At 49.1% G+C, this 21811-nt stretch overlaps 1 protein-coding gene across 3 annotated transcripts in view; it reads left to right on the top strand.

The window, feature by feature from the left end:
- The first annotated feature begins 8011 nt into the window (after positions 1-8011).
- Positions 8012-21811, top strand: part of GYG2 (glycogenin 2) — a 35955-nt gene continuing 22155 nt past the window's right edge. For all 3 annotated transcript variants that reach the window (XM_032880246.1, XM_032880245.1, XM_032880242.1), the window contains exons 1-3: positions 8012-8126; positions 8831-8960; positions 13600-13741. In XM_032880246.1, the coding sequence (XP_032736137.1) occupies positions 8954-8960; positions 13600-13741 (149 nt within the window). In that variant the 5' untranslated portion in view covers positions 8012-8126; positions 8831-8953. The remainder of the gene's footprint in view (positions 8127-8830; positions 8961-13599; positions 13742-21811) is intronic.

Raw genomic sequence — 21811 nt, 5'->3', positions numbered from 1 at the left:
ACGTGACACCTTTCCCATGTCCTCGGCCTCACTGGTGCAAAGCATAGTGTGGACAGCTTCCCTGCGGATGGTGCAGTGAGAGATTCGACAGCTGTGTGAGGCATTTGGGTGCAGGTGATAATTGGTTTTCCGTCCCCAGCCTGCTCGGAGGGTGGTGTATTAATGACGCTGCACCCTCAGACTCGTGAAAGAGTGCGGAGCTCTGCCGAGGGTGGAAGGTGTGTGGTGGGCTACAGGGCCGCGCACTTCGTGTCTGGCTTGTACTTCCCTTGCACACGCGACCTTGGGGCTGAGGGCAGAAGTTGGGGTGCAGAATTTCAAATGGACATCGGGCAGTTAGATGACAGCGGCTGCTGTGTTGTCTTGTGAGTGTAACGCATTTGGGTAAAGGGAAAAAGACATACATTGTGTATCAAGATAATTATATACATCTTATAAGTTACTTATTTTCATTTAATGGTTAATATTAAACAATAAATATAAGAATCATTAAATATCAAGGTCTCATGAAGAGGGGCAGGGGACGGGGAAGGTGTACGGTCTTACAGAACCCACCACAGGCCCTGTGGGGTTCATATGTCAAGCCTGGAATTCAGCAGGTATGTTTAAAGGTGTATTAAAGTGGTTGGTTATTTGCTGAGCCTCATGAGTTTGTGGGTGGCTTGAAAGTTAGGGGTCCACACGTGCCAGCCTCCATAGCTTGTCGAAGGGCACAGCCCGCGTGCCCCACCCAACGTACGAGGCATCCCCTGGGAATCTCAGGATTGTTATTCGGATAAGCACCATCTCCATTTTTAAACACAGAAGTTAGTCTTGCTGTCTCTTCTCCGTGATGTCCTTCCCTACGCCCTGCTCAGGCGTTGTGCACAAAACACACAGACAAGAGCCTATGTTTGTTGACGGACCTGTTGTGAGATCTTGTGATGAAGAGACAGAAGATGCCCGGGGTCGGGGGGGGGGATTGAGGGAGGGGAGCCCATCCTGTTGCATGAACACTCACCTGAAGGTCAGACACAGAAGGATGGATTTGTTTGTCTTGCTTGTCCCGTGTCACACGGGCTGCTATTCCGGTTCCTAAGGTTGACGCTCTAGGGGAGGTCCGAGTTGACTTCCCCCATCTCCGTCCACACCATGGACACTGACCCAAATGCATATGCATCCGAGTCCTGTTCTGTGGATAGCTCAGGATGAAGAAACAGTCCATGGAGGGACAGACGGTGTCTGGACATTCCTTCGACTGAAAGCACCTGACAAGCACGGGACATTTACCCACGGGGTGGGGGGGCAGCGAAACGGGCTGGTCGGGGGCTTAACTGGAGACCAAAGAGGAAGCAGGGAGATGGGACCATTGCAATCCCAGCCACTTCCTCCAGCATGGGCACACCATCTCCCTCGCTCCGGCTCAAACCTTGGGTTGACAGCTCTTATCCATGTCCAGCATGCTGAGAACATGCTTTTACCCTGTCTTGTCTGGCTTTCCTCCCACAGTGGAATGTAAAGCCTGCAAAGATAAGGGGTGTGTCTCCAGCGCTTGCAACAGTGACACATACGAGGAAGTCAGTAGGTATTTCTTAGTTGCACACATGCTAAAATGAATGAGTGAATGTGTTTCATTCTGCCCAGACGGCCTGCCCACACACTAGTAGGGGGCACAGGCTTAAACACATAAGCAGATGTAGGGTTTTAAAAATATCCATGATAGGGACGCCTAAGTAGCTCCGTCAGTTAGGCGTCTGCCTTCAACTCTGGTCATGATCTCAGGGTTCTGGGATCGAGTCCCGCATCGGGCTCCCCGCTCAGCGGGGAGTCTGCTTCTCCTTCTCCCCTTGCTATTCCCCCTGCTTGTGCTTTCACTCTGTCAAATAAATACATAAAATCTTTTTTTTTTAAATTAAAAATATACATGATATACTGAAATATTAGAAATTATAATATGCCCATATTTGGAAGACCTTGGTACAACAACGTGTAAGCAAAAATGAGAAAGCCATCCTCTTAATTTAGGAAGCCAGGTATTGTAGAGTTATGTAAATGTGGAAAATAAGGTCGCTCTTCCCTGACCCCCAATTTTTGTTCAGGAAGATATATTTATTTTTCCACTAAAAATGTGTGGTTTGGGTAAAGCATAACGGGCTTCTTGTAACTACCTTCAATGTATTAACTAAAGAAACATCTAAAATTTTTCAGTTACTATTTCTAAGATGGAAAATATAGATGTCGATAACCCACGTAAACAAATGTTTTGGGGTTCCTCGATCATTTTTCAGAGTCTTCAGGAGTCTTGTGGCCGAAACGTTTGAGAACTTCTGCTAGGTTGTATGAATCAGGACGTTGAAGTCACTAAAAGCCCATCTCAAAATGGATCAGTCCATAAAGAAAATATCACCTAAGAAGACCTACTGAGGTTTGAGCCTCTGTGATGTAGTGATTTGAGGGTTCCATAATTTCCTCCAGTGTCCGGCTTCGCTGGTTTTGGACCTCACTGTTGCAAGGCATTAGCTAGTTTTACTCATGGCCACAGACGGCTGCTGTAGCACCAGCCATCACAGCCTCATCCATTAACATTCAGGACTCTAATTAAGACCATTTCCTTTTGCTCCCTTCTTTAAAGGATAGAGCTTTCCTTGCAGAAGCCACCAGCCAACTTCTGAGTCCTGAAAGACCCACAATGTTCCACAGCATCCCTCACCCAAATCAATCAGATAAGGATGCATGAATTCTGGAGGAGAATCCCAGCTCTGTCTCTCCCAGTTATCACAACCCTACAAAGCAAAAAATGCACGGCTTCATCTTAGGTATTTAGTTCATTCTAAGTAATCTCCGCACCCAACGTGGGACTCGAACTCCCAACCCCGAGATTAAGAGCCACAAGCTCCCCCGACTGAGCCCGCCAGGTGTCGCTCCACAGGTTCATCTTCAACTTCAGCAGGTCTTTTTTCCATGTATGACGTTGAGTCGGGGCAAAGGAGGGACTGAAAGTAAACCAGTAGCCTAACCGACAAACATTTTGTTTATTTCTTGTATCAAGTGGTTTGCAACTGTAGCTCTTCATACATCACGTTTACAAGAGGGTAAAATATGGATAAATTGTTGCAATCATGATATCCTGTTTGTAATGGCAAATACTATCTCTCCATCTCTTGCTTGTCCTTTTCAGATTAATTCATTGGGCTTTGGTCACAAAAAAAAAAAAAAAAGTGTGTTGCGCAATCAAATCGGTTGGTGTCTTTTTCGTAGTTTCTGGGTTTGAAATCTATCCCAACATACGGTTATTATCGTTTAAAAAAAAGAAAAGAAAGTTGTATCATGGACCAAGCCTGTGGCTGGGGATTGGGGAGACTCGCCTGTGGCTTACTGCCTTCTGTCCTGGTTTCTGAGCACAAATTCAGAGTAGCAAGGGTCCCACGGGGCAGGCGGGTGTGTGGGACGGGGTGGGGTCATGATGGAAGTGTGTGTTGGGACACAAGGCAGCTGCTGGGATGTCTGAAACCTTCTGTTTGAATATCTCTGCAGTTTCCCCAATTCCCTCCGGCTGCCATGCATCTTTCTCCACCTTCTCCTGCCACACCCCTACCTCGTCCATCAATTAGAACAGAGCTTGTTGCTTGAGCCTGCATCACGGGACCCCCCGCCCAACTGGTGCCCAGACTCCATTTTCTGATCCCAGGGTGCCCACAGGAAAGCCGGAGGATGTGTGTCCCTCACAGTTTCCCCAGAGAGTTGCAAATGTTGCCTGCTCGGGACTGACCCAGGGCTGGTGAGTGGGTGGGAGGCTCGGAGGCTGGGTCAGGGGCAATGCTTCCTTCTTTCAACCCCACCATGCACCTGCCATTGTTTCCTGTTCTGCCGAGAGCTGCCAGAACACCAGCTTTCCAACTCCGCCTTCCAGAGAGCTTACGGCGGTAACAGGATACAGAAGGGTTGGTGTAGGGACAGTAGAGCCATGGGGTTTCTTCCCCAAGCCAGCAGGAAAGAGCTATTCACCCCAACCCCCCTACGCTCTCATGGAAAGGGCATCCACTCCTGCTCTCAGGTCCTGTGTTTTGGAAGCTGGGGAGGAAGTGCTCCCAGCAGCTGGAGGTGGAGACCAGGGAGGCAGTCTGGACCCTACGCTGAACAGGATGGTTCTCCCCAGCAAGGCTGGAGCTCCTGAGAGGCGAGACCCCAACAGGGAGTTGGCGTAACCTGACTTTTGCTCCTGATAATTCGCCCAGATGCCCAGGATGTGAATGTGTCCAAGAGCCAGAGCCTTGTGCTCTACTTGGAGAGAGATGTGCCCACTCCGTGGAGAGGGGGGAGGGTGCCCTCTGCACAGTCCTTCAGCTACCAGGAACTCCGATGAGCATGCAGACCCCAGATAGTGCCCCCTGCCTTTTGTCTTCATTGTTCCACACAGACCCCTGAGACATATGTAAAGGAAGCTGTGGGGGAGACCAGGGAAGGGAGAACACCCCCATTTCTTCCCTCAGGGCAGAGGGTTCTGCTTGGCTCAACCCCAAGCTGGCTTCCACCCAGAAGGTTCTCTTGCTAAAGAACAGAGTTTCTCAATGAGGTGCAATGTCTGGAAACAAATTCAGTTGTTACAAGTGGGGGTCTGGGTGTTCCTGGCAGTTGAATGTGGAGACCAGGGGTGATGCTCGGAATCCTACAAGATGCACAGGACGTCCCACCTCAAAGAATGGTCCAGTCTCAGATGTCAGTCCTGCTGATGCCAAGAAACACTGCTTTAAAGCAAGGGACTCTATCCAGCCACTCAACCCTCCATCCATGCAAACTTCTGCCCATCCATCCAAACATCCAAACCACACAACCATCCATCCATCCTTCCATCCATCCAAACATCCATCCATCTGTCCATCCATCCACGAATCCATCCATCCACACATCCGTCCATCCATCCAACCACACACCCGTCTATCTGTCCATCCATCCATCCATCCATCCATCCATCCATCCATCCATCCGAGTGGTTAGCCCCCCAGGGATGATTCTGCTTCTCAGGGGATCATTGACAATGTCTGTAGTTGTTTCTGGGTGTCACAACTGAGAGAGGAAACAGCATGCTTCTGGCACCTGGTGGGTGGAGATCAGGGACACTGCTCCATACCCTACAGTGCACGGGATGCCCCACGCCAGAGGGTGACCTACACCACATGTCACTAGTGCCAGGTGGAACTCCTGCTGCTGGGTAACTTCTAACCCATAAAAAGGGAACAATTTGGGAATCCATGTAGTAAAGGAGGCAGGAGCTGCCTGAGACATTTGGAAACAGATCTCTGATTGTTGGAGGTCTGTCCAGGACCCATTCCTCACTGGAGGGCCTTTGCACACAGTACCACAGTTTGCTCACTTGAGGCCAGAATGAGGCCAGAATGAACCATGGCATGGATGCCGGGGGACACTTGGCAAATGTTAGAGCCAACAGCGAGACCAGCACAGAGCCCAGCGAACCTCCACCTTCCCCTGGAAGCAAGGGGCCTGTTGAGGGTTGAGCAGGACTTACGTGGGATCTGACTCTTCCCCTGTATGTCCAGCTTCATGAGAATGTTTCTCCTCTTCCAGGCTGGTGGGCCAGGGATAGACAACAGGGATTCTGACACCAGAGGGAGCTTGCCCCAGATATTTCTCAGATCCTGATCCTCCTACCAACAGTCCAGGGGCTGCAGGGATTTTGAGGAACCTTCTAGAGGCTCCAAAGCCCTGCAGATACCTGTCCAGACCCCAGAAGGAGTGAAGCATGTGCCCACAGCCCATGGTAGGGGCTGAGAGTGCCATGCGTCTTGTCCGTTTGGACAGACCAGCAATACCTTAATGGTACAGCAGGTGTGCATCCTGGAGCCCCCTAGGGTAGAAACGGTCAGCGTGACGAGGTGAGCACTACACTCTTGGTTTCCAGGTGGCTCTACCCAGTGCCTGACCTGCCTTCAATTTCTTAACAGCTCTGGGCCTATCTGTGATGTGCGGTGAAAACCCCCACCCATGCGCGTCCCCTGAGGCTGGTGGTTATAGATCGAGATGCCGTCTTTATGGACGGTGGCTTCTAGAACCAGGGGCCCTTCCTTTCTCCGTCTCTGCCCCTCCTTTTCCAAGGCCAGTGAGCCTCAATGGCTTTGGAGCATGCCAAGTTCCTGTTCCCTGTGGGGTCGTGAGTGGGTGACTTGCCACAATGGGGAACCAGAGGAAATCCAGCCAAGCCCTGCTCTGGGGAAGTCAAGATGCTGGGATACTCAAACTATTGCTTGGCAATCTCCCAGTCCGATGGGCATTGGGTGACATCCCTGCACTCCGGTGCTGATCCCTAATGAGGTTTCGCATCGGCGATGTCCTCTTGGACCTTCTTCTCTGGTTTCTAGAGCCTCAGTTGTGCCGATTCCCAAAGCGTGGGATGTGCAACCTTAGGAGGGGGTTCCCTGGCACCCTGACGTCTGTGGGGGGTTTGGGAAGAGCAGTTTTCATAATAATACGAAGACCTCATTCACTGGTATGTTCACTCATGCTGTAGACGTGATATAGGGTGAAGCTGTGGGGCAGGTGCCTGGGTTAGAGGGGAGGTAACCCCCCTCCCCAGGATACCTCTCTCCTCCTCGCCTTAGGTGACTTTACAGGGCAGGAAGCCCAACTGTTCTATTCCTGAGCAACAGGCACGTCAACCCCCCTGCAGATAGATGTCCCTTGGAAACCTCAGCTGGTGGGATGATGACAACCTGTGGACCAAAGAGGGCCACAGAGAATGATAAGTTCCGGAAATCATTGTCTGGTCTTTCGGACCACTAGTCCTTGGGCTCTCGTATGGCCCCAGCCAAGAGTTACCTCTTCCCCATCTGGCAGACACTATTCTTCCTCTATGAGTCTCCGTGGCTCACAGGTCTCCTGTTCTAACACCAACTCCTACCCTGCATTCTCCTCCTGACTCTTCAAGCTGTGTGTCCAACTTGTCCAGCTCTCCAGGGCAGCATTCCTGGGCACCCGCTGCCCCTGTGCGCCCCTTTTCTCTGTACATTCAACAGGACTCATGAAATAGCAGAAGGTTTTAAACTGGCAGCTCCTGGGTCTACACCCAGCCACGGGCCTCCCTGTCCTGCCAGGTTCTGGACCGCAGACTTGAACTACTCCCTAAATTTGACTTTGGCGCACGTCCATCCATTCAAGGATGCACACACTCACTCGTTCCCTTGTTCATGCCTTTGATGCATTCATTCACTCCCGTGCACACTCGTGCACGCGCGGATCTGGGCACTCCTGCAGTCGTCCCGTTACGTGTCCACGAACTCACTCGTTCCTGCGCGGAGCCCCCTCGTCCCCTCGCTCCTGGGTTCCCGCCTTCATTCACGCGCGCTTGCGTTCGGTTGTTCCTGTGCCTGGTCAGTCACGCCTTCGTGCGCGCACATCCTCGCTAACGCCTCCACGCATGGTGCACCCCCGCATCCGTGCACGCGGCCCGTCACTCGCACATCCGAGTGCGGAGCGCACGGTCGCACCCACCCGCTCTCGGCGTCCTGCGGACCCGCACAGCCGCACTCCTGCACGCGCACGCGCGCCCTCGCTCACGCACACACTCACTGGCGCCTCCGCCCATGCGCGCACGGATTCAACTGCTGAGGCGCCAAGGCTTCATTTATCTTGCGATCCTCTCCCGCGTCCGGGCGTGCGCTGGTGCCTGACTCCGTCCTTCGCCCACCCCCGGAGGCAGTAAGATCCAGTGCGCCGCCGTCCCTACGGGTAGGTTTCCCAGCGTGGCCTCTCCAGCGCAGCCGGCTGGCCTTGAGCCCAGGCTTCGGGGCCACAGCAAACATTTACTCTGGAGCGGGCTGGGTAAAGGTTAAATGTCCAAACCTCGACACCTCGGGCTCCCGGATTCCGCGGGGAGGGGGCCGCGGGGGGCAGGGGCGGGGCGCGGGATCGGAAGGCGGCCGCGGGCCCAGTACCGCTCTCTTCCGGCCGCGGGATTCGCGGCAGGCGGCGCGCGGGGGAGGCTGGCTGGGGCTGGGGCTCCTCCGTGGGGGACCCGCGCCCCAGAGGACGAGCGGGGGTGGGGCCGGGCTTCCGGCGAGCGGCCAATCGCGGGGCGCGGGCCGCGGGGCCCTCCCAGCGCCGGCCGGGCCAGAGGCCGCGGGAGCGCGCAGGAGGTGTAGGGGGCGAGGGGTTGCGGGGGGCTGGGGAGCAATTTGGGGAGGGCGCCCCGGGAGGTGCAGGAGCGCTAGGGAGTCGCGGGACGGTGGGCGTGGGGAGGGCTGGGGCTGCGGGAGCGCGCAGGGGGTGCGGGGGCGTGGAGGCCGCCTGGTAGTGCTGGGGGCCCGGGGGGCACAGGGCTGCCCGAGAGCCCACGGCCGAGGTGTGCAGGGAGCGCAGTGGGGTCCTCGCGAGAAAAGAGGTGACGGGGCCGCGGGGCAGGTGTGGGGCCGGGGTCCCCAGGAGCGCGGAGGAGGGGCGGGGCGCCGCCGGGGCGCAGGTGACTCGGGAGCAGTCGGGAAGTCGAGGGGCGCCGGGCTGGAGCCCAGGACAAACCAGAGACAAGAGAAAGTTGGGGGGGGGGCGGCGCAGCGGGGACGCTTCTGAAACCCGGGCGGGCAAGGGACTGAGGGTGTCCCAGGTCAGGGAGGACAAGCGGGGCGCAGAGGGTTGCAGGGGACTCTGGGGTCGAGGACGGGGCGTGGCGGGGAGCCTGGCTGTAAGGCAGAGGCTGCCCAGGAGCACGGAGTGTGAGGTGCAGGGCATGGGGGTCGTGGGTGTGGCTTCGGTTCAGTAGCACACAGCTGACCCGGGGCGGATAAGGGGGCTGTGGGTTGGGGTACAGCTATGGGTGTCTGGAATGCTGAGCTGTCGCCTGCAGGCCTGGAAATCTGCGAGGGTCCCCTGGAGACCAAGCCTCCGCTAGGCCCTGTCTCAGGCGGCAGAGTTCACCCACCACGCCCAAGAGAGCCCAGGCGCACGAAGGCCCCACTGTGCCCAAACCATGCCGGGTGAGTCTGCAAACGCTTTCCGTCCAGCCTCCCTGTTCCGACTGGTCCCTGTGAGATCCATCTGCTCTGGGGAGGACCTCCCGCCTTTGCCTGAACCATCACCCCCAAGCCCCTCATCTCCCCAATGTCTCCCCAGCGTATCCCTGGGTTTGCAGAGACTGGCCCTGCCAGGCGCAGATGGACATGGGCTGAGTCTCACCCGCCGGGAGGGGTCCATTTATAGCCTGGTCAGGGGGCCTCCAGATTCCTGAATTTCCCTTCTGTAAAATGCAGCCCTAGGACTTTACATGGGCTTGTTTCTTGGGCATAAAATTTCACTGAGTGCTTTTCTGACCTACTGGTAGACAGATAGGAAGCTCATGTCCCTAAAAGTTTAGGAACACAGTGCCTTTGGGGTTTCCCAAGTTCAGACCACAGGCACACTTTGTTATTCCAGTAAAATTGAGATTACCCCCCCCCCCCCCCCCCGCAGCAGGGCAGCAGGCTTGGGATGGCCACGGGGCTGGGGCTTACAGCAAGGGCTGGCCCCCACCAAGGGTCAGATTCAGTCCTACGCACCTACCTTTCCAGGGGGCTTCTGGACATCCGATGTGGACAGTTCAGAGGGCTAGAAATTAGATAATGAGATTGTGGCCTTAACCCGTAAGAGAGAGGCATGTTCTGTTTTTATGAAGAAGACCTCCACCTTGCAGCAGACCACACATGACCATCCATGAGCACCCCCCCCCACTTTTTTCTTAAACAACAGGTAACTTTGTCTCAGAGGAGCAATTTGGTAAAATCACGGAGCAGTTTCCATGCTGTGCTCTCCCTGTCTGGCCTCAGAAAGGAAAGTGGTTGAGGCGGGCCCCAAGGCATGGTTTCCTGTGGTTCCTGCTGTAGGAATCTAGCCGGAGGAGAAGCAGAACGGTTTCTCTGTTCCCGGGAGCCGTTTGCAGGTCCCCAGAGCGAAAACCACTTTCCCCCGCAAACCCGCTAGGGTCTGTATAATGGCAGCATTCAATGAGCAACCTTTGGACGCATCTCCATGGGCCCTGGAATGTGCTCGAAGACCCGACATGGGTATTCGGGGAACAAACACCACCTTTGAGTAAAAGGGCAGGGACCGAGGGGGAAGCCGGCGATGTTATTTCAGGGAGGGGGGAGGGTGGATAGAAAATGGAGCGAGTGGAAGACGCACAAGGACCAGAAATGGATAAAAATGAACCTTTCTCCCAGATTCGTTATGAAACTCTCAGCCACCACATTCTTTGGGCGGAACTTCATGTTGAGAGAATACGATTTTTTTTTTTTTTCTTAAACCATTGCTTGGAGTACAGCCACTCGTGTTCTGTGTTTCTCCGAGTCCCCACCCTGGCGCCATGTTGGGGGACAGCGGACTCTACAGTGTCCTGGGACAGTCACGGAGGTTCTTTGATGCCACCATGAGACTTGGTCATTGGTAACGTCTTAAAACCAAGACTGTGTGGCCCCTGGAGACCTGTTAATGAATTTCCGCCCTGTTATCTTAAAATCCACTGGTCTGTCTTTGTGCCTCTGATGGTGGCTCTTCTCCGTGAGGGATCTCACAACATCAGGTGTGGGGCCCTGGTGGCCAGCCTTCAGACGGGCACGTCTTCCTCGCAGAGCGTGAGTTTGCGTGTTGGGGTCGCTGGAGAGAGGGGGGTCTGCTCTCCCGGGGTGCTGTGGTGTCTTGCTGTCGACAGGACCACGAATCTATCCTAAGCAAGAACAGAGTTTACGCCTTTGTAGACCCAGCACTATCTCTGTCCATCCTGCAAATCACGATGTGAGATGGGGCCCACAGGAGATGTGTCTGAAGGATTCTCATTGAATTGGGAAGCTTTGGGACAAAAACCAGTCCTCGGTGTGTCACTTGGGGTCCCCAAAGCCCTCCCAGATGATGTGCTCCCCTCCGTGGACCACGGAGCAGGTCTGCTCCCAGGACCTCCCGGCTTCCCCCTGCCTCACGTGTGACTCTTTCTCACGTGGAAGCAGCTGATGTGTTCAAACAAAGTAGGTCTGAAACACGAGACGGTTAGAAATCTAATTGTTCTGGTGTCTGCTTTGATAACTCTCCCGGGAAGGAGGCCCATATTTATCAACCATGGTTGAGTCAAAACAGACCCCGACAATTGGATTGCGGTTTCCTTAGTGATCATTGAGAGGATAAAGGAGGAGGAATAATCTAATTGGGTACTTTCATGTCTTCCTATTACCTTCCATTCAGAAGGACCTCGATGTTCTCTTTAGAAATATCCAGCCAAGATGTGTTGTGAATTTGTTTTTCTTTGAGGAGGATCCAGTTTGAATTGTTGACATAGGAAATATGTAGCCAAGTTACAATGATGGAAATGGAGCCTGAGAGTGTAACCGGGTGATGGCTGTGCTATTTTCTCCAGTGTGGGTGTGGCATTACCGGGTCTGCTTCTCGAGTTTAATGCCCCAATTTATTAGGGTCCTAGGGCTGCTGTAACAAATCCCACAGATAGGATGCCTTAAAGAATATATATTTTTTTCCTCCCAGTCCTAGAAGCTGGGAATCTGAGATCCATGTGGGGCTGAGGCAGGTTCCCCCTGAGGTCTTTCTGCTTCGTGTGTAGACACCATGTTCTCCCCATGTCCTCATGTGGTCATCCCTTTGTGTGTGTGTCTGTGTTCTCATCCCCTCTTCCTGTAAGGACCCCAATCTTGGCAGATCAGGACTCATGCCAATGACCTCAGTTTACCTCTTTCAAGACCCCATCTCCAAATATACCCATATTCTGAGGTCCTGGGAGTGAGGACTTCCTACGAGTTTGGCCAGGGGAGGGGGAACATATTTTAGCTCATAATATGCACTGATTACAGCAGTTACATTTATGTCCTTACCAAAATGCAGCAAAAACTGTATGCATTAACCAATTTTGGTGACTTTGCTCTTTGTGTTATATTCTGTCTGGTACTTTCCCTTGGGCTAATGCAGCTGCACCTTCCTCTTGTCTGGTCAATCATCCTGACATAGGGTGTTCTGGACATGAGACTGTCTTGTCACCCTGAGGTCTCTAGAGGACCCCAGTCTTTGTTCCCATGTCTCAGATATGTCTATAGGGGGTGTCTCCTGCCCCTCAAACATCTCATAGATACAGGTAGATAGATATATGGTAGATAAGATGGATAGATGGATTGAGAGAGATGATGGATGGATGGATGGATGGATGGATGGATAGATAGACACGGGGATGGATGGATAGATGGGTAGATGGATGGATGGATGGATGATACATATATAGACACAGGGATGGATGGATAGATGGGTGGATGGATGGATACGTGGATGGATAGATAGACATGATGGACGGATAGATGGATGATAGATTATAGATAGATGCATGGATGGATGGACTGATGGATGGATGAATGGTAAATAGGCAGATGTAAGAATGGATGGATAGATGATAGATATGATGGATGGATGGATGGATGGATGGATAGACAGGCAGATACATATATACATACATACTTTGGGGGGGCTGCAAAGTTGAGTTTGGAACTTTACTCTATGAGAATAACCCACAACTCACAGTGGAGAGGCCAGGAGTTCGCAGACCCTTCTTAATTTGGGAAAGCAGCAGCAGCAGCATCAAGAACGGGCAGACAGGAGCCTGTTGTAACAGGCGTATTTTGGAATTTACCCCCATGGAATGTATAAGGTCAAGGAAGTGGCCCCCCACCCTGGGAAGCGGGCCTCAGAAGCTTGCGTTTTTCACATTATATTTAGTGAGAATGCCAGTCTTTTGGGCCCTGCTTGGGGAGCCGCTGGCTCGGGGAGGGGAGGACGCTCTGCTCTTTGACAAGTGAGGTCTGTGTGTTCTTGCCCCACGGTGCGTGCTGCGAATTTTAATTTCTGCACACAGCACGGGAGCCCGCACCGGATTTCTTTAAACTGTTGTCTCTCTCCCGGCAACACGCTCCTGAGGGAACAGGAATTAAGCCGGTTGGAAGTTCCCCATGAAAGCTACCACCACCGCAAGGATGCGCTTAGACTGGAAATTGCCATCAATTGGATCCCCCGTTGGCATTTCCTCCCCTCCAAGTGAGACCCTGTGAAACTGGGCATAGTTTTGTGTTTTATTGTTTTGTTCTGAGTTGGGCAGGCGTCTGGATCCTAGCTCAGATCCTTGTGCGGTTGCTTACAGGTTTTGATTTGTTTGTGTCTCAGATTCAGGTGTTTGGGGTGACTTTTTTTTACACTTGAATGCAGAGAAAATGAAGGCATCACACGCAGGCTCCTTATGCTGTGTGTTTCTGTGTGTGTTTGTGTGTTTTCAAAGGGAAAGATGGGGGGTTGCCTGGGTGGCTCAGAGTCTTGATCTCAGAGTCATGAGTTCAAGCCTTATGTTGGGCAGAGAGATTACTAAAAATGGAAGGAAGAAAGGAAGGGAGGGAGGGAAGAAGGAAAGGAAGAAGGAAAGGAGGGAGACAGGGAGGGAGGGAGGGAGCAGGAAGGACGTCAGTAAAGTGTTCCATAAACATGGGTAAACTGTAGAGCAGTTACTCAGTTCAGCTGATGAAGCTTCAGAGAGGGGTGACCACCAACCCTGGCATATCCCGATTTCCACCAGGCATGTGACTGTGGTGTTTTTGTCCACACCCGCAGTGTCTGACCAGGCATTCGTGACTCTGGCCACCAATGACGTCTACTGCCAGGGCGCGCTGGTCCTGGGACAGTCCCTGAGGAACCAGCGTGCGACCAGGAAACTGGTGGTTCTCATCACCCCACAGGTGTCCAGTCTGCTCAGGTAAGTCGGGGAGATGCTCTGGTGCTCGACTGGTTCCTGTGGCTCTCAGAGGTCCCCAGAACCGTCAGTGGGTCTGGAATTCCCGCTGACTTAGCGGGCATTTGATGCTGGTCCACTCAGTTCATCATCAAAGGAAGCAAGTATTGTAGAGGAGGTGACAGGTTTAAGGTTGGAAGTCGGAGCACGTCACATGTGGCTCTGCAGACTCTTGCATGTGCAGAATGGGTTTCTGCGTCCTTGTGCACCTCCGTCCCCGTGTGCAGTGTTCCCCGGGAAGATGAGTGGACGTTCCTGCACGGGGCTGTGCCATGTGCAACGCTGTTCTGTGGTGGTGAGTGCATGCCCTGAGTTTCTCACGATGGCTCAAAGCCATGTCTTGGGATTGCCATGCAGGGTTCAAGATGGGAGGTCAAGGATGAGTCCACGGTTAGGCTGACAGGATGGATGGCTACAGGTCCTTGAGCGCATGCTTGCAAATGTGGACACCTGAACCTGTTGGCGCCCTACTTCTGTAGAGAGGGTTGTGCATTCCAGCCTGAGTGTGAGTTGTTCCCATCTGCAGACACATGGACAGTGGTGTCCCCACGGTATCCTAAGTGGCACTAGTTCACTGCGGAGACCATTTGTTCCTTCTGGATGCTCCCAGGTGATGGATGTCATCTTGATGGAGCATGTGCATGGAGACTTCTCTTGAAGGCGGCTGCTGTAGGAACAGAGTTTCATGAATTTGGGGCATGGTCCGGATGCCTGCAATATGGAGAACTTGCTGTTGGCCATGGGCAGGCTTAAAGAATGACGAAAGTGTTTAGTGATAGACGCGTGGGCACGAAGTTCTTCCAGTTTGTCTTGGTTGTGGGCGGCGTGCACAGGGCCGCAGTATTCATGGGTGGGGTGAGCCTTGAAGGTAGGAGAGGAAGGTTAGAGGAGGCCTTCGTGAAGACCTGGGTTGGCAGACGAGAGTCAGGCTCTGCGGGAGCAGCATTTGAGGACACGAGGAGGCCCAGAGTTTGCAGAAGCCTGGAAAAGTGTGCGTGGGCTCATCTCTGGTATGAGCTCATCTCTGGCATGGCCCACTCTGGTAAGGGGTTGTCCCACTTAGCAGGGGACACCAGGAAAGGGAGCTGGGGCAGTCGCTGGAATTCAATGCAAGGACATGGGCCATGGAGGGGTTTCCTGCTCTTTCCCTCCCTACGTCATTAAATGAGCCATGTCAGGTTCGCTTGGCCAGCTCTCAGGGCTGAGATCTGAAAGGCCAGTTCTGATTGAGACTATGTAGTCTGAAGCAACAAGAACCCATCCTCTCCTTGACGAGGCATCAGCCCACTTTTTGTATCAAGGCGAAGACAGAGAAGGATTTAAATCAATGTTTCTCCAGGTGAAGGTGGGGACATCATACTCAAGTTCAGGGAGAGACGCATTCATGAAAAAAGTTAGTGCATGGGACATAAGGACTTTGGAAAAGATCCGAGGGAGCACTTTTAATAACCTTCGTGGAAGTAGAGATTTGTTGATAGAAATGGAACTGCTAGATGGGCTGAGTCGAAAGGGGTCCAGCCATGAGCTGTGGAAATGTTAACAGCAAATAAAAATTGCTAAAAAACTAGACTTTTTAGAGACCCCATTCCATGCCATCTTCCCTGCAGACTGTGAGAGTCATTGATATGGAAAATGTCAGGGGATTCCCACTATTTGAGCAGAAGTGTGTAGAGTAGGAAGCTTTAAGACAGAGGTGGGTCTGCTCCCAAGCTGAGAGCAAATGAAACCAGCTTGGAAACAAGGACGTTTGTGAAGAAAATTCCCCATGGTGAAGAAACACCAGAAAAAAATGGGTATCACCAGATGGGAGCAAAGCAAATAAAGACCGCAAACGTAGATGTCTGTGTACTAATGACTTTCTAAAGTTGTGATGACAAATATTTCTGGATACATCCAATAAGCCATCTGGCCAAGTTTATCTGTTATTGGCAGTTGATCAGAAGTGATTCTCAAGCATGTACGTGCTTACGGATTTTGCTACTAAAAGAAAAACAAATTGTCGTCTGCTGGGTGAACACTGTATCAAAAACCACAACTTAATAAGAAAGATCTTTCTGGAAGGACAAGGAGGAGAGTAAGAAAACCTGGTATTGAGGGTAAATAATCATTGTAAATATATTTACTAAACTATGCACATTTAAGAAGGACCCATGTTGTCTATGTATTTTTTATCAAGTTTTTTTTAAATATTTTTTAAAATTTATTTGACAGAGATCACAAGTAGGCAGAGAGGAAGGCAGAGAGAGAGGAGGAAGCAGGCTCCCTGCTGAACAGAGAGCTCGATGCAGGACTTGATCCCAGGACCCTGAGATCATGACCTGAGCTGAAGGCAGAGGCTTTAACCCAGTGAGCCACCCAGGTGCCCCTTAAGTTTTGATTTAAATTCCAGTTAGTTAACATACAGTATAATATTGGTTTCTACACAATATAGTGATTCAGGACTTTGAAACATCACCTGGTGTTCATCATGACAAGTGACCCCCCCCTACTTTATCCCCATCACCTCCTTAACCCATCCCCCACCCACTTCCTCTATCTGGTATAATTCTCTAATAAACGATGGACAGAGTTATCAGATCACACGTAGAAGAAAGGAAAAGCAGAAACAGTCATACAGTTTTCTAAGTGTAACAATCCAGACAAGGAACCCTACATAATAAAGAGTAGAATTCACATTTCAGATACACTGCTCAAGATCCTTGGTGCGCCAACAACCACCATATAAAGCACATTAAAAAAACGCTATTTGATAACAAGCAAACACAAAGAACGGAAGAAGGAGAGTATTTTTATATAGTTTTCCTAGTGTTTAATTCACAAATGAGGCAGACACGTGAGTAAATTGATCTAATGAATAATGCATGAGGTATCTCTTAAATGTTATGTATTATGTAAATGGTAATCTTTGTTCTCACCAGCCATGGACCACTTAGAAAAATTGATTTTATACTCTCAGTACGAGGAGGCATTTAATGTGTCACTTGGAGCAGGAATTGAAGGTTATAGTCTTTGACTCTACTGTAATAAAACTAGACATTAATGGCAAGCTGAATTTAAAACCAGCATTACCCTTGGACATTTTAAATCAGAAATTGCTAAACACTTCATAAGTGAACAAATCAAACCTTGAATTCTATGGTGCTTAAAAAAATATTCGCAATATGAATGCTACCTATAGAAACCAAAGGGGAAAACTAGAGGCGTTCCAGAGAGAAACTTTAAAATCAGCGAAGAAATAAATTATCGAGGTAAAAAAAATCTTACACTAAAACAAACAAAAAATACAGAAGGCAAACAATACAAAAATTAAAATCAGTGAAGAAATTATCCAGTTGGAAAAAAATTTTAAACAAACAAAACGTACATAAGTCAAGAGAGAAGAGATTCATAAAAACTGAAAACGAGGAACAGGAAACAAGTCCAAGTGTTGGATTATCTAAGAGTAAATTAAGATGACAGAAAACACAAGTATCCAAAATTAAAGCGAAAAAGTAGTCATTTGCAAGCAACTTCGATTTTAAAAGCAAATAGGACACAGAGCACTTTTCTGGTGAGATTGAGGAAATACTTGATTCTTGTAGGGAAACTCAGATGACCCCGCATTGATACTAGAAGGCATAGAAAAGACTGTTCACCAGTTCCCCAGAGTAGAAAGCAGAGAATGTTATCAAAGGCTTATCTAGTAGAAGGTTCTGAGCCCGGGCAGTTATAAAGAACATTCTGTTACGTTGGGTACAATGAATGGATTTCCATGTGATAGGAGCTATCTCAGAGCCGAGGGGGGCAGTCGGGGGGAAAGAATGTGTTCATTTATTTTAAGAAACCATCCTAATCTTGATACCCAAACTTGATTTACAGGTTTGGTTGTGTTTTACATGTAGATGAGAAAAGCCTTGACATACACAAGAATAGGAAGACCGTGTGAGGTATATCATAGAAAAATAAATGGTGCCGTAAGGAAGACAGTTCATGACCTCTGTATAATTCAGCATATCCATGTGTTCCAAGATGAATTCAGGTAGATTATGAGTGTAAAGGTAAAAATTTTTTAAGGATAGAAAAATCTTAGAAGTCAGTGAATCAGAGTGTCTCAGCCTGGGCAGTACTGACATGTGGGGTTGGATGGCTCTCTGAGTTGGGACATCCTGGGCACTGGAGGGTGTGGAGCAGTGTCCCTGGTCTCCACCCACCATATGCTGGTAGGATCACCATCCACAACCAGTGTCTCCAGACCTTGCCATAGATGGGTCATTCATCTCAATGACAGATTCATTCATCTGAATGTGGGGAAAACTGTCTTAAATGAAAGCATAGGAGGCTACCAGGAACTTTATAGGTCAGAAATACTATGTGTAAAAGTAAAAGATCAAACAAATCAACTAATGGACACATTTACAAAATCTATCATGGGGAGGAGGCTTGTTAGTCTATATAATAGCCAAAGAAGTCTTAAAACCAAGCATCACAAATGGACGATGGATCTCACAATGGTGGAGGGTATGAGCCATCAGTATGTCTATGGGGGATATTTATGACCAGGGAGGTTGGTCTTTGTAAATGCTGGTGTTTTGGAGGGCAAATCTTTGTCTTTGACATCGAATGACATCATTAGACTAGAGGCAAATTGGCTAAAACCCATTCTCTCCAAAGTGTTTCAGCTTAATCAATCTGTACAGTGTATTTCCTCTTGCCAAAGGTGAGCTCTTCAGCCCCTAGAGAGAAACGCATCCCTTGTGTCCAGACGCCTGACCTTCAGAGTCAGACCAGAGGCTCCAGCAGATGCAGAGCGGGGGATGCTGTCCTGAGGGACCAAGATGGGAAACATGGGGTCTTTCTTGGTTGCCTACTGGCCCATCAGTCCCTCTGGTGATTGGAGGAAGTCATACTTTTTTCATAGAACGGTCGTGATAAAGCCAAAAGGACCCCGGAAGAACACATGACTGTGTCCTCCATTACTGTCTCCTCAGGGTCCATAAAAGCTCTCCACACTGACTTTCTTCAGTCTCCTGGTCCACTCAAGATGAACTGTAAAATATTCAGAAACATCCAGGAATCTTGGGAAGGTTCAGTGTTATAGAACGAGTTAGCATTTATAGGACTCATTACATACTTTGTAATCACTGGGAGAGCTGAGGAACAGTGCCCTATGGTCCAGTGACAAATAGTGACAGGTGACCGAAAGTGACCAAGGGTGTGGGTAGGAGGACCACCACTCTGTTTTTCCAGGCTGTGTGGCCCAAGGGCAGAGTGGGGTAATCTTTCTGCAAAAAGCTTCAAATTGTAGTCTTGAGATTTCATTCCCAGTCCAGGCACTTATTTTGAGAAAACAGGCAGAGCTGAACAAAGGGACTTGAGGACATACATCACAGTCTATTTGTAGCAACATGGAGTGATATTTCTTTTGCCTTCCACCCTCCCGCCCCCGCTCCCGGATCTTTATACAACCCTAAGGATGCCATAAATTCCATAAATAACTGGGTTGAAAGCAAGGGAACCTTGGCGATGAGATAGTGCTTTCTCAGAGATGGGGGTACTTTTAATAGCCTTTGATGAAAAAGCACCAAAAAATGTAAGAGACAAGCTGGTACAGGATATAACAGATAGATCCCGGAAGCACCAACATCTGCTTCCTAATGGAAGTTTCAAAAGGAGTGAAAGAGAGAGAACAAATTGTAGGAATTAACTCCTCTCCTATTTCAGCTCTGAGAATGCTGCCCCTTGAGTGTTGAGCAGAATGAGCGGACACACATGTTGATACCCAGGGGTGGTGGTAACAGAGCACCAAGAACAGAGAAAGGCGCTAAAAGCATTTCAGCATCGGTCGGGTTGAGAGAGCAGATGTCTCAGATTTTCTGGAGCAAAGGAATTTCATGTGTGTGTCTACAAAAGTATGGTTGACGTAGTGTAGTACATTAGTTTCCAGTGTACGGCACGGTGATTGGACGTTCCGTGCATTATAGAATGCTCACCACAATAAGTGGGGTCACTGTACAGAATTTTGACGATATTATTTCTACATCCCCTGGGCTGTACTCTTCACCTCTGTGACTTACTCGCTTTATAATGGGAAGTCCGTACCTCTTAATCCCTCTCACCTATTTCACCCCTCCCCCCACCATCCTCCCAGGGGGGCAAAATAATTTTGCAATCAGTTTTCTGTATCTAGCCAAATCTGGGCAATTCAAAAGCAAATTAAAGATGTTCCACATACGTAAAAGCTTGAAGATTTTACCCCTGGATGATGTTTGGGAACAGAATTAACTTGAGGATATCCTCAAGCACACCGAATTGTGAATTCAAGGAAGAAAAACTTACAATAAAGATGTAACACTAAGGCATTAATATGAGTAAAACTCAAAGTTAATTGTAACTGTGTTGAGGCATAGTTATGAAAATAATCTGGGATTTGCACTCTGTGCAGAGGTGAATGAGGGGGACAGAGGGACAGTCGTGAACATAGGCTGATGTTCCTGTCTCATCTGGAGTGAAGATAGACATGCTGACTGTCTTTACATTCTGTAGAGAATATAAGTTTAAATATGCCTGTCGAAATATGAGGGTGGTAACCATCAGAAGACTAGAAAGGATATGTACAACTTCCCAAGCTTTCATGGAAAATGCATGGAATGTGGGAAAAAAAAATGCAATCCTTTCAGTGGACGGTGGGAAAGGATTAGAAAGAAGAAGAGACTCTGATACACATAAAAAAAAGGAGGGGTAATAAAACTGTAGGACTCCGCTCGAATATACCAATGATCATACTAAAGGTGAACGGGTTTAAAACCCCATTTAAAGGAGAGAGAAGTAGACATAAAATCCAGCCGTATCCTAGACATGCACAGGAGGCAACTTCAATCACAACACAAAATGTTAAAAATAAAGGATGCCTTTGATAGTATATGATTCTGTTCCCAACCAGGACTTAGTTATTATACCTGCCCTTGTGACTTTCCATCTATGACCTTTTCTCCTTCTTTCCTCATGTGTCATGACCTTGACATTTTCGAGGAGTACTAGTCATTTGTTTTATAGAATTTTGGGGGCTTGCATTTGTCCACTATTTTTTCAGTAGTAGACTGAAGTTATGGGATGTTTTTGTGTTCTGTTACTGGCGATTTAAACCTTGATCATAGCATTAAGGTATTATCTGTGGGGTTATGATTTTTGTCTTTGTAATGGATGGACACCTTGGAGGAGATACTTTCAACATATGAAAACATGCTGTTTCTTTCGAAACCTTTAGCCATTCATTTTAGCATCCATCGGTGAACCTTTTCAGTGGAGTTAGCCTAATGGTGATTTTCTGTTTCCTTCATTTCTAATTCATTTTGTATTTGGATTCTTCTTTAAGGAATTGCTGCTCCTTCTTTCCCATTTACTTATTTATTCAATTATGTTATTATTATGGACCCATGAATATACATTTTATATTATGTTTGTTTGTTTTTTGTTTTCCGTTTGTTGTTTGTTATTTGTTTTGTTATTCAAATTCCTGATTGACCCACCATATCCTTTTGACATGCCCTCATCTTTTTTTGGCTCTTCCTTAATTTTTCGTCATCACAAGACATTCCAACCTATAATGAAGTAGAATTTAAGACAAGAAAAAAAAAAGAGAGAGAGAAAAAGGAAAAAGGAATACAGGAAAGTTTCCTTTTGATAAAAAGTACAGTCTTTCAAAATTTGAGTCTTGAACTTGTATGCAACTAACAATGTAGGTTTTGAAGACATAAAGTAAAAACTGATGGAGATTGTAGTGGCCATCTGTCTGTTTCTACCTGCTCAGCATTCATTCCCATGTCCCATGCTGTTTTCAAAGAGAATTACCTTCCTAAGGGATGACTGGAATCAGTTTACCTAACACAGTTGGGTACAGTTGTCAAGATGTTCAAGTTTGCGTAACGTTTAAGTATGAGTGGAAAGTATGGAAACTCCATGGCAAAAATAAAGCCTGAACGTGAAGATTGCGGTGATTTTGATGGGGTTTTGGATCCATGCTTCATGTGTGTGAGTAGCAAAGGGATGTCATCTTGA

Source organism: Lontra canadensis, unplaced genomic scaffold (assembly GCF_010015895.1).
Source record: "Lontra canadensis isolate GAN:19392208 unplaced genomic scaffold, GSC_riverotter_1.0 scaffold68, whole genome shotgun sequence".
Classification (NCBI taxonomy): domain Eukaryota; kingdom Metazoa; phylum Chordata; class Mammalia; order Carnivora; family Mustelidae; genus Lontra; species Lontra canadensis.
The sequence above is the reverse complement of the archived record's forward strand: the minus strand, read 5'-3'. Positions and strand labels throughout refer to the sequence as shown.